This window comes from Ursus americanus, chromosome 23 (genome assembly GCF_024610735.1).
Source record: "Ursus americanus isolate L20-20 chromosome 23, mUrsAme1.1.p, whole genome shotgun sequence".
NCBI lineage: Eukaryota > Metazoa > Chordata > Mammalia > Carnivora > Ursidae > Ursus > Ursus americanus.
In genome coordinates, this window is record NC_142149.1 from 21,396,979 (window position 1) to 21,414,306 (window position 17,328).

General features: G+C 56.0%; 2 protein-coding genes across 3 annotated transcripts; one reads left to right on the forward strand and one right to left on the reverse strand.

The window, feature by feature from the left end:
• Nucleotides 1-1,937: 1,937 nt before the first annotated feature.
• GRB7 (growth factor receptor bound protein 7) lies at nt 1,938-12,229 on the reverse strand. Of its 2 annotated transcripts, XM_045777776.2 has the most exons (15): nt 10,380-11,178; nt 6,252-6,408; nt 5,981-6,134; nt 5,642-5,798; nt 5,394-5,515; nt 5,212-5,289; nt 4,771-4,908; nt 4,311-4,421; nt 4,025-4,123; nt 3,695-3,775; nt 3,476-3,592; nt 3,019-3,073; nt 2,812-2,899; nt 2,613-2,706; nt 1,938-2,440 (listed from the first exon to the last, which is right to left on the reverse strand). In XM_045777776.2, exons 2-15 carry the CDS (start codon nt 6,401-6,403, stop codon nt 2,294-2,296), a joined length of 1,593 nt encoding a protein of 530 aa, XP_045633732.1. In that variant the 5' UTR covers nt 6,404-6,408; nt 10,380-11,178; the 3' UTR covers nt 1,938-2,293. The 2 variants fall into 2 exon arrangements, with proteins under 2 accessions (XP_045633732.1, XP_087710566.1); XM_087854440.1 differs by lacking the exon at nt 5,212-5,289 and having other exon boundaries at nt 10,380-12,229.
• A 3,515-nt stretch (nt 12,230-15,744) lies between these two features.
• On the forward strand, nt 15,745-17,203 carry MIEN1 (migration and invasion enhancer 1). Its single transcript, XM_045777754.2, has 4 exons — nt 15,745-15,896; nt 16,000-16,097; nt 16,584-16,660; nt 16,742-17,203. The coding sequence occupies exons 1-4, from the start codon at nt 15,808-15,810 to the stop codon at nt 16,823-16,825; spliced, it is 348 nt and encodes a 115-aa protein (XP_045633710.2). The 5' UTR covers nt 15,745-15,807; the 3' UTR covers nt 16,826-17,203.
• The last annotated feature ends 125 nt before the right edge of the window (nt 17,204-17,328 follow it).

Consider the following 17,328-nt stretch of genomic DNA (forward strand, 5'->3'; position numbering starts at 1 on the left):
CAACCCCCTAGCCAGAGACCAGGGCTGCAGAGATGGGAGGGGCTCTTCAGGGGAAAACACCCCCACCCCATCCCCGCAGGCCACTTAGGAATTCCACCTGGAAGTCAGCCAGGCAGGGGTAGCAGAACAGCCCAGACCTGTATTCAGACCTGGGTTGAAATCCTGGTTCTCCCACTAACTGTAATTTGGGGCAGGTCTCCTCGCTGAGCCATCAGTTTCCTCACCAACAAAACAGGATCCCACCACCTCGTGCCCAATCTGAAAGATCTGGGGAGAGGTTCTTCATTAAAATAAATAAATAAATAAATAAATAAATAAATAAATAAATAAATAAATAACAGAATTTTCAAGCTTACACAAATTTAAAGAATTAAATGAATCCCTATGTACCCATCACCCAGCTTCAACCATTATCAAGTCATGGCCAGCCCATGACTATACTCACATCTTCTCCCCTAACCTTGGGGTTACTTTAAAAACAAAACTAAGACATCATTTCACCTATAACTACTTTAGAATGAATCTCTCAAAGATGAAGACTTAAACACCACACACACACACACACACACACACACACACACACAAATACCATTACCACCCCTTAAAAAGTTAACCATAATTCCTTAATATCATCAAACATCTCATCGGAGCTCAAATTTCCCCCAATTGCTCATAGACGTTGTTTACAGTTAACTGGTTTGGATTTGAATCAAACAAGGTCTACACATTATGTATGTCTGAATTTCCTGAGAGCTAGAGATTCCCCATCTTTTCCTGTAATTTTGTTGTTGTCAAAGAAGCTGGGTCATCTGCTCTGTAGTTTCCTAGTCTGGATTTGGGTAATTGTACCACCACGTGTCATTTCACATATTCCTCTGTCCCCTGTATTTCTGATAAACAAGCCCCTAGATCCAAGGGATGAGACTGAGGTTTTATTTCTCGGCAAAAATAATGCCTCGTTGGAATTCATGGGTCTGGAGAGAGGGTCTATTTCATTGTGATGTAAAGATCAAATGGCATGTTCAGGTGTTGCCAATTTGATAGTTATTATAAAGCTAAACTGTAAAATTCTTTAAACAAAACTCATAAACAGACCAGCATGGGCAGTGTGGAGAGGCCAGACCCTGCAGGGTCCATCTGGGCTTGTATTTTGGAAAGATCACTCTGGATGTTGGAGGGTGCTTTAGAGAGGGAAGCCAGGCTCAGAGGCCTGAGTGTTGTAGGGTCCCATTCATATGGCTTTCTAGAGGCGCAAACTGTAAGGACAGAAAGCAGGAGGAAGGGGCACAAGGATGGCTCAATCGGTCAGGTGTCTGCCTTCGGTTCAGGTCATGATCTCCGAATCCTGGGATCAAGCCCTGCATCAGACTCCTTGCTCAGTGGGGAGTCTGCTTCTCCCTGTGCCCCTCACCCCGCTCTCGCTCACGTGCTCTCTCTCACCCTCTCTCTCAAATAAATAAAATAAAATAAAATAAGAAGGAGAAGGAAAGAAAGCAGGAGGGAGAGGGGTTGACAGTGGGGGTCGTGGGGACTTGGGAGAGGTGCTGGGCCATGTGCCCAGGTGACGGTGGTGGACTCATGATGCATGTGTGTCGGGACTCATCCCAGCAGTTGGCCCACGGGGCTCACAGAAGGTGCGCACGGTGGGACTCGGCTCCCGCTCCCAGGCCTGTTAAGAGTTACCTCCATAGCTTTAGGCCCTGTCAGGCGATGGCACCTGGATGACAGTCCCTTATACGCACATTCATCACCCAAGAAGTTACTGGACCCTGGAGACTCTCAGATGACCAAGACCACCCTGCCCTCAAGAAACATCCAGGCTGGAGGACACGTGGCCCTGACCCATGCGACACATTCACCAGGGCCTGGTGCCCCCCTCTCCCGCTCCCCTGCTCTACTCCAGCGAGCCAGGTCTTGCCAGACAGAACTCACAGGTGTATCAAAAAATAATCTTTATTGTCACTCGTATAAAACAAAGCAGATCAACTGGCCTCTCAGTCTGTACAAAGTGTGGGGCATAAGACCACCTGGGCTGCCCCCATTTCTCCCATAATGCCCTACCCCAGGGCAGTGCTCGGGAGCTCCGCAGAGGGGAGGGCCACCCCCGATGCCTTTTCTTGAGGAGAGAGGTGGGTGGGGGGCTTTCTGCCTGAGGGAGAGGCAAAGGAGCAGAGTAGAAAACTCTCTGTGGAGTCGGGGTACCCTCCCCTGACTCTCGAGCCTGTCTGGAAGCTTCTGGGCCCTCCGAGTCCACCGTCTGAGCACGGGGGGCAGCGGGCGGCCCGTGCGGCCGTCAGAGGGCCACGCGCGTGCAGCAGTGACGCAGCAAGCAGGGCAGGATGCCGCGGTTCAGCTGGTGGAACTCCACGAGCTGCAGCAGGTCCGTGAAGCGAGTCTGGCCGTCGTCCATGCTGAAGTACAGGCGGCCTTCCTCCTCGCTCTGGGGGACAGCCAGACGGGACAAGGCGTCAGGGAGAGGCGCGAGGGCGCAGGTCCCCCGTGGCTCGTGCGGGGACACGAGAGAGAGCACGAGAGAGCCCAGAGACACGGGGGGGGGGGTTGCCTGGGGAGCTTCTCGAGGGCACTTGAAGAGGACGACAGGGATGACTCACCGGGAGGATAAGATAATGTTTGACCTTCTGCAGGTGGCACAAAGAGAGGACAAAGCCCTGTGGGTTCCGCTGACTCTCTCGGACCAGGAACAGGCTGCCAGGAGATAGGGCAACATGACCCGGGGACACAGAGCTGCCAGCCTGACACAGGGTCTCTCCTATCCCTGGGTCTGTCGGCCTGCTCAGCCCCGCCTCTTACCCGTCTACCAGGCCCTGCTGCCCGATGAGCCGCTGGCTCTCCTCTCGGGAAATGCGTCCATGGAACCAGGGCTGGGTGCGGTGGATGGCTGGAGTTGGGAGAGGCAGAAGGACAGTCACTCTCCTCTAGCCACCCCCACCAGGAACGCTCAGAGAAGCTACGGCAGCCCCCCCTCCCCGGCCCCGGGGACACTGGGTGTTCACCCACCTGCACTGAGGCTCGTGCCCGAGCCTGGGGTGGGCAGGCTGAGACGGTGGTTCTTCTGTAGAGCAGTGGGGGACACAGGGGATCAGGGCGTGACCGGGGCATTACCCGGCACCTCGAGAATACAGAGCCCCTTTCTGTACCTGTGAACCTCCCTTACCCCTCTCTTCCTCCCCCACCACGGAAACCCACATGGAGAGGGGCGCCTGGGTGGCTCAGTCAGTTTAGTGTCCGACTCTTAATTTCGGCTCAGGTCATGATCTCAGGGTGGTGAGATCAAGCTCCACATTGGGCTCCACGCGGGGTATAGAGCCTGCTTAAGAGTCTCTCTGTCCTGCTTCCTCTGCCCCTCCCCTCTCTTAAACACACACACACACACACACACACACACACACACACACACACACAGGTGGAGAGAAGGTCCCCAGGACAAACATGCAGATGGGTGTAGGCCCCTCACCCTCCAGGCCTGGGCCTCCTCCAGGGCTGCACTCAGAGCTTCCCGGGGATTCTCGATGACACGCCCAGCGTGGCCAGAGAAGTCCATGGCCACCAGGGTGTTATCAGAGACACTCCTCTGTAGATGGGACAGGATGTGGAGGAGTCAGAACAGGGCCCATGTCCCCCCAGGATGGGGCCTGGGTGCCCACCCCCAGCGAATGGCCCTGCGCACACTCACCAAAGGGGGAGAACCCACACAGGATGGACGCAGGTGGCGAGACTGTGCCTGCTGATAATTCTTATACAGCTGTGCCCCATACTGCAGGGTGGAGGGAGAAAGAGAGCAGGACGTCAAGCAGGTGCTGGGGACTGGCCTGTGAGACCCCATCCACCAGAACGCCCCAAGAGCAAGACTGTGTCTCTGCCCTGGATAAGGAGCTTTCCGAGGCCAGAGCCAGGACTCCGGTCTTGGACCAGGCTACAATGCCCCCTCATTCCTGAGGGCGGAGCTACTCATGCGGGAGGGGGGATGGGGGGGCAGCCCCCCAGGCCACTCCCAGGGTCCCACCTTGAAGAGGCGGAAAGCTGCTAACCAGCAGCTGCGGCTCTGCTCGTCCTCGCTGCAGAAGACCCGAAGCCCCTTGTGGCCGTTTCGAAGCTTGTTGGGCTGTAGGAAGAGGAAACCAGCTGGTCCCGTATCTGCCATTACGACCAGATGTCTGTCTCCGTGGGGCACGGCAAGGGTGCAGGGAGAGGAGTCTGGGTGTCCCAGATAGAGCTCAGAAGCCCTAGGTAGGATCCTGGGGGGACCTGAGCAGCTCCCATTCCCTCCCAGGCCCGGCCAGGGTTTTTACCTTGATACAGAAGCCGAAGTCCGTGGGCATCCCATAGAGCTTGCGGCCCTGGGTCACCACATACACGTTGGACTCATTCACGTCTGCTACGTACTGCAGGTGCCTTGGATCCTAGGCGGCATGGACAGGCAGGACTCGTTACAGGCAGACCCTACCCCCCTACTATTGTCCCCGTAATCCATAAGCCGACGGGGGGGGGGGGTTTCAGAGAGGAGCAGGAAGTGCCCCAGGTTACACAGCAAACAGAAGTAGAGTCAGGACTCAAACTCAGTTTTCACCTGCCTTTCCCACTACTGCCCCCTGGGCTAGGGAAGCTAGGAGGGAAAGACGAGCAGCGGAGGGTCTCCGGGCCCAGAGGGAGAAAGATCTAGGCGTTCCAATAAGGGAAGAGATGGCTCCTAGAAGGACCGGGAATGGGATATCCTATAGGGGCTGAGGCTGTCAACCCTCAAGACCTCACCTTGGAGGTGCCCTTGGTAGAGTAATAGAGGCCAGACCGGCGCAGGAAGCAGAAGAAGCGTTTCCAAAGCTTCCGTCCTGACCCCCGAAGCTGCAGAAAGCCCTGGATCTCTGGGAAGCTGCCCGCATTCAGAAAGTTCTGAGGCCAGAAGAGAGCAGGAAGAGGGTGAGAGGCCAACAGGGAGACATACACACGCACACGCACACACACGCGCGCACACACACAGGCCTTCAGGAGACAAGGTGCTCCTCATACATTTATTGTCCCATTTCATAGACAAAGAAACTGATGGTCAGCCAGGAAAAGTCACTTCTACAGTCACTCGGCACCGTGCTAGACTCCCCACCACATGCAGGGGAAGCAAAATGCTTCAGGGCCAAAAAAGCAGCAGGTGATCCTGGGGAATCATGAATCTGCCACGGGACAGGGGTGTCCCTTTACCTGGATGAGGTCTTCGTGGGACATGCCTGTCTGTGCGTCCACACAGCTGGAGACCATCTTTTCTGGGAACAGGGAGTGCTGGGGGGGAGGGGGGCGGGGAAGGAGTCAGGAGTCAGGGATCGAGGGCCCAGGTTGGGGATCAGGGTGTCCCAGGGCCCAGACCTCCCGCCTCACACACTCACTGGAGAGCTCTTGAACAGTTCATACTTGGCGAAGTTCTTTCGGAAGACAAAGCGGCTGTCCCCACCAATGGGCCAGGCAGCCTGCACTTCCACCACGGACTCATGGTCCTCCAAGCCCCGCTCTGGGGTCAAGGGCAAAAAGCAGGGGTCAGGGGAGAGCAGACAGGCCTCCCAGAGGAGCCACCTGCCTAGCCCCAGGTGCGAAGCATTGCCTTCCTGCCCAGACAGCCCCCTGCACCCCAACTCACCCAGCGCTAGATGGGGGTGGCACTCCACCAGCCCCCAGTTTTCATCGCTCAGGGCGTGAGCCCGCTGGACCAGCATGTCACACACGTAGCGGGCCGTAGCGCCGGCCGCCACCTCCACGGACCGGCAGGCCCCGTCTTCACTATACACCTTTACCACCTGCATCCCGGGAATCGCAGATGACTTGTGTAACGGCGGAGGGGGGTTATTGCCCTTCCCCTGCCTGCTAGACCCTCAGGGACTCCTGACCAAATCCCCCCACCTCCACGGAAGGGGCACCATATCCACCCCAGTCCCACAGCACCCCTCATCCCTGCCTTCTCTCTCCCAAGACAACTCACATGGGGGCAGCTGGTGTCTCGAGGGAGCAGCCCCCTTGCACCGGAGGACCCCCCAAGAATGGGGGTCTTTGAAGGAGGACTGCAGAGCTCAGGGAAGGGGTTGGGGATAGAGGGTAGAGAGGTTGCCCGCAGCTCCTCCTCTCGAAGAAGATTCCTGTGGCCCAAGGTAGAGGGCAGAGAATTGGTCGACGGCAAGCTTCTGGCTTATCCAGCACTGACCCCCCCCCCCTTCCACCACCAGCCCCTCCTCAGCTCCATCACCCCATTGTACCTGCTGGTCGGAATGGGCAGAGGCTGGGACCTCTTCACCTCCCCGGGCAGAGGGGCAGAGGGAGGCGGGGGAGTCCCAGGAGGGGTCCCGGGGGCCAGGTACAGGTCTTCTGGGGAGCTGCTGAGATGAGGCGGAGACAGACCGAGCTCCATGACATCTGAGAGAGGAGAGAGGGCTGTGGGCAGCCGCTCTTGTGCGCTTGTCTCGGGGAGAGGGGCTGAGAGGACCCAGACCTCCTGACTTCACACAGCTCCCAAGGTACTCCTGACTTCACACAGCTCCCAAGGTACCCCTCACTTGACACAGCACCTACTGTTCCCCCTCTCACTGGAGTTTCCCTGGAGCCTTCATTCCAGGGAGCCCATTTGCAAAAGGGGATACCAAGTCCCTGAGAAGGAAGCATTCCTGCCCCCATCACAGGTGAGTCAGGGAGTGGACTCCAAGCCCAATGCTCTTCTGTTAGCCCCACGTTGCCCAAGGGAAGAGCGAAGAGGGTCCCCCCCACCACAAGCCGGGCAGCGGCAACAGACTCCGTGCCCCACAGACTGTTCGAGGCTGAGCACAGGCCACTCACTCCTCTGCGCTCTGCCCCGGGTTTTTCCAGTGCCTCCTTGCCAGCCCTAGTTGCCAGAGCCTGTTGTGGCAACGCCTGCCCAAGTGCTGAGTGATGCACTGAAGGGGAGAGGAGGTGGGAAAGGACAGGAACCAGGAGGGCAGGAGGCTGGCTCAGCTGATGGGAGAAGGGCAGGACTAGCCTGGGGGTCTTGCCCTAGCAGCCCCCACACTTTGTGTGCCCTCTCCAGATTCCTCCTCCTGCCCAACTTTCCTGAAGCCCCAATGCCAGAGCCACCTCCTCTGGGCAGCCTTTCTGGATTTTCCAGCTTCAGGCCCAAGGGCTCCCTCTCTGCACTGTGCTGGGGCCTCAGCGGCAATTCCGTGCACCTGTCTTATCCACCCACTGGTCTGGAGCCACCTGGCACCCCCAGGCAGGGCCAGGGTCCTACCCATGTCCTATCGCCCCCAGGTGCTGACAGGCATCTAGGACAAGTAAGGACAGGTGAGCTGGGGCAAAGATGCCCACTGGGGACAGAGGCAGCATGGGCCCCTCCTCCACAGGAAGCAGGACCCCTAGAGCCAGGCTAGAACCTGGGAGGGCCTGGGAGAACCTGAGACCTAGGCCAGTGCTGTTAGGCTGCCTGCAGCACCTGGCACTGACCCTCCAGGATGGGGCAGGCCCCTGACCCTTAAGTGAGGGGATCTGGGGGACAGGTGAGTCAGGGTGGGGCGGGACAGCACTGCCTGGGGCTCTCTATTCAACCTTGACTCATCTGCACGACTTCCTGGCTTAGGAGAAACACAAACAGCCCTGCCTCTACCCACCTCCCTCCCCTCCCGCCCCCAACAGACCAGGCTGGGAGGAATGGGGGAGGCGCAGGGACGGGCTGGGGAGAAAGAGGATGTGGGGCCTGCAGCAGCTCTGACATCATTTTCTCCTCCCCACCCTTGGCCCACCTCCAGTCAAGGTGGGACCTACAATCTGCCCGGGTCCTGTAGTCACCTCCCCACCCAGGAGCCCCCTCACCCAAGGAGAGGAAAAAGGCCTGGCCTGGGTTCAAAGGCCCATCTGGAGCAGAGCCGACCTCCCAGTGATGCCCTCACTCACCGGAAGAAGCCACGAAGTGCTCCCTATCCTGTCTGGGGCCTACCAGGCTTTCATTCCGCTGCTGCTGCCTACCCCCAGCACCCAGGGCGCAGTGGGCCCAGAGGACGCGTCTATATCCACCGTGGGGGATGAGGTCCTCCCAACACACGCTCCGGGGCACCGTGGCCAGAGGGATGCTACAGGAGCAGGAGGAGCAAGACACCCAAGAGAAAGACACAGCCAGGCAGACAAGGAAAGGCCAAGAGGGAGGGAGAGGCAGGGAGGGGGCTCAGGGGGCTCAGGGTCCTGGGTGGGGGGGGATGGCAAGACACACCCACCAGTGAACATCGACAAGACACAATGCCCCTGCTCCCATGCCATCAGTCCTCTGGCCACCAGCCCTGGTGACTTCACTCCAGGGAGACTGGGGGGCTGCAGGGAAGCCAGAGAGGAAGCCAGAGGCCAAAAGTAGGGTCCTACTCCATCCCAGAGGGAAGAGGAATCAGAGGAGTGTTTGGGCAGGGAGAAGGGAGTAGATTTAAATCAGAATCAGATTAGAGTCTGGCCTCAGAGCGCTGGAGGGCCGCTAAAGACTTGGATTTGGCCTTTTGATCCCTCCACCTTGCCCTCCAGACCCTTCTAAGGCAAGAGAAGAGTGGGACGGTCAGAACCAAATACATGGGATGGGAGGAGAACGGGGCCTAGCTGTGGGGCCCGGGCAACCCCCTCCCAAGAGACCTGAACCTTTCAAACGGGGACCCTAGGAAAGCTTCTGTTGAAGAAACCGACCCCCCCAAATCTATCGGTTCCCTCAACACTACAACTCCAGGCCGAGGCTTCCCCAACGGCCTCTCCTGCCCCGCGGCGCCGGCCCCACCCTCCCTCCCGCCCTCCCAGCCTCCTGCCTCCTTGTTTACTTCCTGAATCTTGCTCCACCTGGCTGGCCCCAAGGGCGGGTGGCCGGGCCCAGTAGAAAACAAGGCCACCTCCGTCGCGAACCAGGGGAGGGGGAGGGGCTGGCAGGGCCGAGGCCTAGGCGGGGGACCAGCAGGTGGCGGGAAGGCCCCCGTCCGGCCCAGCACTCCACGCCCCGCCCCCACCGGGATTTATGGGCGGGGGGTGGAAGGCTCAACCTTCGGGGGAGCTTTGAGGGTGCAGCGCCCAGGTGAGGAGGCGGGAAACCCCTAGGTGACCCGGAGCTGGGGGGAGGGCCCAGGACTCTGAGGCCCCGCCCACTCTCTCACTCTGGAAAAAACACCCAATGGGAAAAGGGGGGTAAGCTTTCTTAAAGTTTAATTTGGGAAGAATGCTAGATTGTGTCTGTGGAGTTAATCATTACAGGCTGCTAGCCTTCTCGGAGGGCTCCCCCCGCAGGATCGGGGGGAGAGGGGAGAGCAGAGTCCAGGACAGGCCGACCAAGAGGGGCCATTCTTGAGGGGCAGTAGAGTTGGGACAGGTGCGTTCTCCATCCCCGCCGTGTCAGGGAGACCCAGACTCGGGTCTTTCTCCAAACACTGCCCCCGGCCCCCAAACACGCACACACTTTCCCTCGTCCCCGCGGCACCGCAGACCCCCAGCATCCAGCCCTCCAGCCTTCGAGCCTTCATTCCGACTCCAGGATGGACCCCCGGGCCTGCCCCGCCCCCACCTTCCCTTCCTAGAGCAGGACCCTACGTCGGAGCAGGCAAACGATCCGGAGACCGAGCTCTAGCAATTTAGGGGATCCCTCTCCTCTGCTGCCCTCCAAATTGGAGGGTGCCCCCCGCCCCCGCGCGGAGCGTCAGTCTTTGGTAGAGCCTGGGGGAAACCTCGAACGGGTAACCTCAGGCTGAGCAAGGAAAGACTCGAGGCAGCCCTCGGTGTTCGCCCCCCACCCCAGCTCTCTTTCTGGCAAGGTGGGGAGGGGCTGGTTTCAGCGGGAAAGCCGCGTCTCCCGGAGGAGAGGATCGGGGATCTGCGGTCCCCATCCCCATCAGCTGCTTTGTCCGGGGGCGGAGGGAGGCGGGCTACAGGGAGGAAAGGAAGGAATAAGAAGGACAGGAAATGGGAATCGGGAAAGACTGAGGGCAGGTGGTGAGGAAGGGACAGGATACGGGAGATTGGAGAAAAAGAGAAAGCGAGGCGGCCGGAGCAACACAGCAGGAGGCTGAATCTTTCCCTGTTGACCCGGGACCTGCCGCCGCTCCCCACCCTCGAGATGAAGTGGCCGTTGGGTCCTTACCTGGACCCTGGCGTAGGAACACTTGGCTGGGGCCACAGGTTTAGGGAGGGAGACGCCAGGCCCTTAACTACCTGTCCCCCTCCTGCCCCCTCCCTTGGCCTGACATCACTGAGGGGGGAAGGGGAGTGGGGAGCCAGGCGGGCTGCCCGGCCGCCCACCTGGGCAACCTGCCAGCTCCTGGCCCTGACACAGGCACAGCCTGGTGCCCCGGTGCGGCTGGGGGTGGAAGCAGGTTGTCGGCTGGGACCGATTTTGGTCACCTTACCTGGAGGAGCCCCAGCAGGAGCAGCAGGACACCGGGTCCGAAGTCCTGTTCTGTCTTGGGACCCCAGATACCTAGACTTGATTTCAAATCCAGTCCTTCTTCTCTAATGGTGGTAGGAGGGTGTCCCGACTTTGGAGGTAGAAGTGAGGGTTGGGAGGAGGGAGAGCCCAGTGTGTCCAGGCTCCTGGCCCAAGGAAACTAAAATTATCTTGGGCAGGTGGGGGCGGGGCCTGGGGGAGAAGCCTGGGAGGAGGAACCCTAGGAGGAGGGGCGGGGACTCCCTGACACTCTACGCTGGCTGGAATTGTTTTGCCCTTCTTAGCCCGGCAGCAGGTGCCAGGGGAGAGGCGGGGAAGACAGTCGAGCTGAGAGCCTCAAGAGCGAGGATCTAGAGTCCTCGTGACGTGGGAGGGAGGGACTGGGGGCTGGAAGGTAAGGGGAAACAGTGCTAACCCCTCCCCATGCTCCTCACTAAATCGGGTCTGCTCATTGGCCAAGCTAGGGAGACTGTCTTCGCCTCTGGGTCCCATCTGATGGGGCAGAGAGCACTCACTGAAAGAGGGAAGCCGGCCAGAAGGGTGTCCAGCAACAGGGGCTGCCCCTTGACCTCCAGCCACAGTCTGGCCACCCGGCCTGCACCCTGGCCCTCAGAGGCACCCAGAGGCACCCAGAGAGAATGTTCTCTCTTCTTTGCAAAGTCCAGCATCTCAGCTTCTTCTGAAATCGAAGGGGTTAGGCAGGGTCTCATGGTGGGGAGGAGTGATCTAGGGAAAGCTCTGGCCTGGTGCCAGGGGACTCCCCTTTGAGCGATCACGTTAGCTCTCTCCTTCAGCATTAGGCAAACACAAGGGTCAGGGAGAGGGCCTGGAAAGCCGCAGATCAAAGGCAGTGGCCACCTCCCAACCTGAAGTGGGTGACAGTTGGGTAAACAAACAGTCCTTAGGGTGATAAGAGGTCTGCCCTGGGGGACCATCAAGGAGTGGCTCTAGCCTCAACTTTCTCCAAATGGGGTTTTCCTCGAAAAACCAGTATGAGTGGACTAAGCAAAGAAGTGGGGGAGGGGGCAAGGTCACCTGGGCCATGGAGCAGCAGCGTGTGCAAAGCACAGTAGACGATTCACTCGATCATTCCTTCATTCATTTCAGTAATATTTGTTAAGTACCTACTATATGCAAACCCCATGCTTGGTCCTGGGGGAAAAGCGGGGAGCAGCAAAAACAGACCCTGCCCCTATCCTCACGCAGCCCAGTCAGGGAGACTGATGTTAATCAAAGAATCCCACAAGGGGCACCTGGGTGACTCAGTCAGTTAAGTGGCCAACTTTTGATTTCGGCTCAGGTCATGATCTCAGAGTTGTGGGAACGAGCCCCATGTTGGGCTCCATGCTGGGCGTGGAGCCTGCATAAGAGTCTCTCATTCTCTCTCCCTTTCTGCCCCTCCCCCATCTCTAAAAAAAAAAAAAAAGAATCACACAAAAATAAGAAATGACAGGTGACAAGTATGCTGGGAGAATGACTCACCCAGAGAGTTGGGAAAGCCTTCGCTGTGGAAGTGACAAGCGAGCAGAGGGGAAACTAGAGTAGAGAGAAGGTTGAGATTGGTGGGTGGGCATGGGGGAGTTACCGTTCACGATGAGGAATGGATGAGGAATGGAGGGCCAAAGCCCTTAGCGGGAGGGCACACGGCATGCGGAGGCAGAGTGGGGTGGAGGAGAAGGAAGGAGAGGAGGCCACACAGGTTAGCTCAAGCGGGTGCGGAGAAAGGCAAGTGCTTTGGACTCCGCTCTTTCTCAAAGTGTGGCCTGTGACCACCTGCCTCCCCATCTCCTTAGGCTTGTATAAAAAACAGATCCCTGGGCCTCTCCCCACCTACTGAATCTCAGTCTCTGGGGCCAAGACCCAGGAATGTGTGGTATTGACAAGCCCTCAGGTGGTTAAACCAGGTTGAAGAGCCGTCCATCCTGTCTGTCCAGACGGGCAGGAACTATGGGCCGAGGCCAGACCCTGCAGTGTCTCTCCTCCGGGCTTAAGCAGAGGCGCAGTGGGGCAGGTAGATTTATATTTTGAAAAGATCGCTCTGGATGTTGAAGGATGGGGTTAGCGAGGGAAGCCAGACTCAGAAGGCTGAGTGCCATAGGATTCCATTCATATGGCTTTCGGAAGGGGGTGGAACTGTAAGGACAGAAAACAGGTCTGCGGGCAGGGAGGAGGGATACGGGTTGACAGCAAAGGGCACAGGGACTTGTGAGGAGGTAACGGAGCTGTTGTGTATCTCAGTTGCGGTGGTAGATACACAACTGTGTGTTAGACTCACAGAAGGGTACACTCAAGGGCGAATTTTACCGTATATAAGTTATATCTGAACTTTTAAAAAGATGATATTTATTTATTTATTTGAGAGAGCATGAGAGAGAGATCACGAGCTAGGGGTAGTTGAGAGAAGCAGACTCCCCACCAAGCAGGGAGCCTGGTGCGGGGCTCGATCCCAGGATCCTGGGATCAGGATCTGAGCCAAAGGCAGATGCTTAACCGACTGAGCCACCCAGGTACCCATATCTGAACTTTTAAATAAAAAAAAAAGAAACAACAAAAAAGAATAGGTTTATAGATCAATGGAATAGAACCAAAAGTCAAATATAAACCCTTACATTTCTGGTCAATTGATTTTTGACAAAGGTACCGAGACAATTGAGTGGGGAAAGATTAGTCTTTTCAGTAAATGGTTCTGAGATAATCAACTATCCACATGCCAGAAGATGCATTTAGATCCTTACCTCATGATCTACAAAGATTAACTCGAGATAGATCACAGACTTAAATGTAAGAGCTAAAATAAAACCTCTGAAGAAACCACAGGAAAAAATCTTTGTGACCTTGAATTAGGCAGAGATCTTAGATACGGCAGCAAAAGCACAAGTGACAAAAAAAAATCAGCAAATTAGACGTCATCAAAATTAAAATTTTTTGCACTTCGAAAGACATCGTTAAGAAAATTTTTTTAAAAACTTCCTAAAGGTGGGGAGAAAATATTTGCGAATCATAGATCTGCTCAGGCACCTTGCATCCAGACTATATAAAGAACTCTTGGGCCCCTGAGTGGCTCGGTTGGATGTCTGCCTTCTGCGAGGGTCATGATCTCGGGGTCCCGGGATGGAGCCCCACTTCGGGCTTCCTTGTTCATTGGGGAATCTGCTCCTCCCTCTTCCTCTGACCCACCGCCCTGCTCATGCTCTCTGTAGCGCGCACGCTCTCTCTCGCTCTCTCTCTCTCAAATGAATAAATTTAAAAATTTTTTAAAAAAGAACTCATACAAATCGATAATAAACAAACAAACCAATTCAAAATGGGCAAAAGATGGGCTCCTGGGTGGCTCAGTCAGTTGAGTGTCTGACTCTTGGTTTCAGCTCAGGTCATGATCTCGGGTTCTTGAGATGGAGTCCCAGGTGGGCTCTGTGGTGCGTGGGGAGTCTGCTTCAGATTCTCTCCCTCTCCCTTTGACCCTCCCCTGCTCACCCTCTCTTGCACGCGCTTGAGCACTCTCTCTCTCTTTAAATAAATAAATCTTTTTTTTTTTTGGAATGGGCAAAGGCGCCTGGGTGGCTCAGTCAGTTAAGCATCTGCCTTCGGCTCAGGTCATGATCTCAGGGTCCTGAGATCAAATCTCCCATTGGGCTCCCCACTCAGCGGTGAGTCTGCTTTTCCATCTGTCCCTTCCCCCTGCTGTGATCTCTCCCTCTCTCTCCTACACTCGCTCTCTCAAATAAATAAATAAATAATCTATTTTTAAAATGGGCAAAAGATTTGAATAGATGTTTTTCTAAATAAGAGAGATGGATGGCTAATAAGTATAGGAAAATGTGCTCAACGTCATTAGTCACTAGAGAAACGCAAATTAAAACCACTATGAAATACCGCCTCACCCCCCCCCCAGGAGAGCTATAATCAGAGACAGACAATAAGTGTTGACAAGGATATGGGTAAACAAATCCTCATACATTGCTGGTGGAAATGTAAAATGGTACAGGCATTTTGGAATAACAGTTTGGCTGTTTCTCAAAAAGTTAAACATAAACTTACCATGTAACTTAGCAATTCTACTCCTAGAGAAATGACAACACACGTACAAAGACACATGAACGTTCAAAGCAGCATTATTCAAAATAGCTAAAAACTGGAAACACAAATGACCATCAACTGGTACTGAACAGATCAGCAAAAGGTGGTCTATCTGTACAACGGAATACTGCTCAGCAAGCAACTGGCACGTGCGAGCGTGGGTGAACCTTAAAAGCCTTGTGCTGAATGAAAAAAGCCAGAAGCAAAAGACCACATATTATATCACTTATAGGAAATGTCCAGAAAAGGTAAATTTATAACAGAAAGCAGATGGATGGCTGCCTAGGGCTGGAGCTGGGGGCTGGACTGCAAACAAGCAGGAGGGACCTTTCTAGACTGATGGAAAGGTGCTGTAACTGGACTGAAGTGATGATGGCACAACTCAATAAATCACTGCATTTGTTTAAAAATGCATGTTTTTTAAAAGATTTATTTACTTATCTTAGGTGGGGAGAGAGAGAGGGAGAGTCTTAAGCAGACTCCTCGCAGAGCACAGGCCCTGACCAGACGCTGGAACTCAGCACTCAGAGATCAGGACCTGAGCCGAAAGCAAGAGTCAGTGGCTGAACTGACCATGCCACCCAGGAGCCCCGAAAAGGCATGATTTGAAGGCATGGTAATAATGTAGGTGAGCTATCAGGATATTATGGTGGGACTCCAGGGAGGAAAAAGGGAGCAAGACAGCCTCCATTTTCAGAGCTGCAAAAGACAATAATGCCAGCCCGGGCCAGGATGAGATCGGGGAGTTGCAGGAACGGTGCAGGCGGTGCAAGCTCTGAGGAGTGCGAGCCCCAAAGCTTTAGCTTCTCAAATGGAGGGGAGAAGCAGTCACTGCCCCCCTCCCCCATTGTGCCTACAGCTTTGGAGCTTAAGTGTCTTAAATGCTTGAGTGTTGAGCTATGGGGTGGTTTAAAACGCCATCAGCATGTTAGCAAGAAATAGCAACTACTCCGTATCAGCCAACCCCAGGCCCTGGATCCGCTTGCCCCATCACTTTCGCTTCCTTTTGTAAACTGGAAAGCACTTTGCAGTCTAAGTTCATGAGCTTATATAAGGCCGTGACGTCCAGCGGACACGAGGTGCGGAGCAAGTCCGGCGCTCTGAGAACCCGGGCCAGGTAAGCTGGTCTGGATCGGTCCACCCAGCCCAGAGCCCTCTAACTGGGGAGAGGCACAAAACGCAGTAGCAATCGCGGCCTGCAGGGGGCGCCCGGACGTAACGCCCGGCCCGGCCCGCCCCGCGGCCCCGCCCCATCACGTGTGTGCGGCGTCGCGTCACACCCGGAAGCAGCGGCTGAAGCGGAGTCGGGAGCAATGAGCGGGGAGCCGGGGCCGACGTCTGAAGCGCCCCCTCCCGGGGAGATTGAACCGGGTAGTGGGGTGCGCATCGTCGTGGAGTACTGGTGAGCGTCTCCAGCCTGTGGGGTGTCCGGACCGACCGGGGGTAGGTCCACGGGAGGCCCCTCCCCCGAAACCCAGGCGGACCCCCGAGCATCTTGTCCCTAGTGAACCCTGCGGATTTGAGGCGACCTACCTGGAGCTGGCGAGTGCCGTGAAGGAGCAGTATCCTGGCATTGAGATCGAGTCGCGCTTGGGGGGCACAGGTGAGGGCCGCAGAACACCTGCTGAGTCAGTGTTCTAAATCTCAACTCTGCCACTTTCTAGTCCTGGAATTGGCTGTTTTACATGGAGTCCAGCAGTGTCTGGCACATAGTAAAATGTCCAGCCACCTCGAGGCCCCGTCCAAAGGTAAGGCGGGGGGACACAGCTGTAGCATGTACCGGCTGTTTGCTCCCTTTGGTGGTTTGGTTTTCCCTGTAGGGAAAAACGGGTGAGAGTGCAGAAATGTAGGGTTGGAGGGGAGGGAGCCCTTTGTTGAGTTATGAAGCCGAGTTCAAAGGACACACAGGTAACGCCTTCGTCGGGCTCCTTGGGCAGGAGCCGGGGTTGGGAAATGGCTCAGAGAAGTAGACTCTAGTGGGGCCGGTGGAGACATGAAGGAGCCTGTGTGAAGTCTAAGGAGTGGGAGAGCCTCTCCTGACTTGCCTGTTCTCAGCATACAGTTCATTCATTGATTTATTTAATACCAGGGGCCTTTGAGATCGAAATCAATGGACAGCTGGTGTTCTCCAAGCTGGAGAATGGGGGCTTCCCTTATGAGAAAGATGTGAGTATTTACAATGTCGGGAGGCCCCGGTTCACCCTTCCCCTGCAATGGATCATCCCATTCCACATGTCTGCCCTCTAGCTCATTGAGGCCATCCGAAGAGCCAGTAACGGAGAACCCCTAGAAAAGATCACGAACAGCCGTCCTCCCTGCGTCATCCTGTAACTACACGTGATTCTGGGTTCCTACTCTGTTCTGGGACCCAAGCCCTGGTCTCCCGTTTGGTCCTGCTGAGGGCTCCCCACTGCCTCTTTCCCCTCACTTGGGTCCTGGTAAGCTAAGAGACTCTGGCCTCCACTTTGTCCCTTTGGGTACCAGGAGGGAATAGAAGCTGCTGTGGTCTTGGGGGTGAGAGAGAAACCATCTCCATGGACATTTCCACAGCCGCCTTATACCCTCTTCCCAGGATCAGTGTCCAAGAAAGTCTGCTCCCCACTCCAGCTTAGCCGTACCGGTCAAATGTCACCACTAACTTACCTTCCGCCAGCCCTGGGCAGTGTCAGCTATTGGCAATAAAGTGGCACTACAGACATCTGGACCAAACTAGTGTGTGTCTTTATGTTCGGGGGGGGGGGCACAGATGCCAGCCCAGCCTTTATACCACCAATGGGGCTCTGCTGGGTGGGTGGGCTTTTTCTGGATAGTTACTTCTAGTCCAATGATCTCCC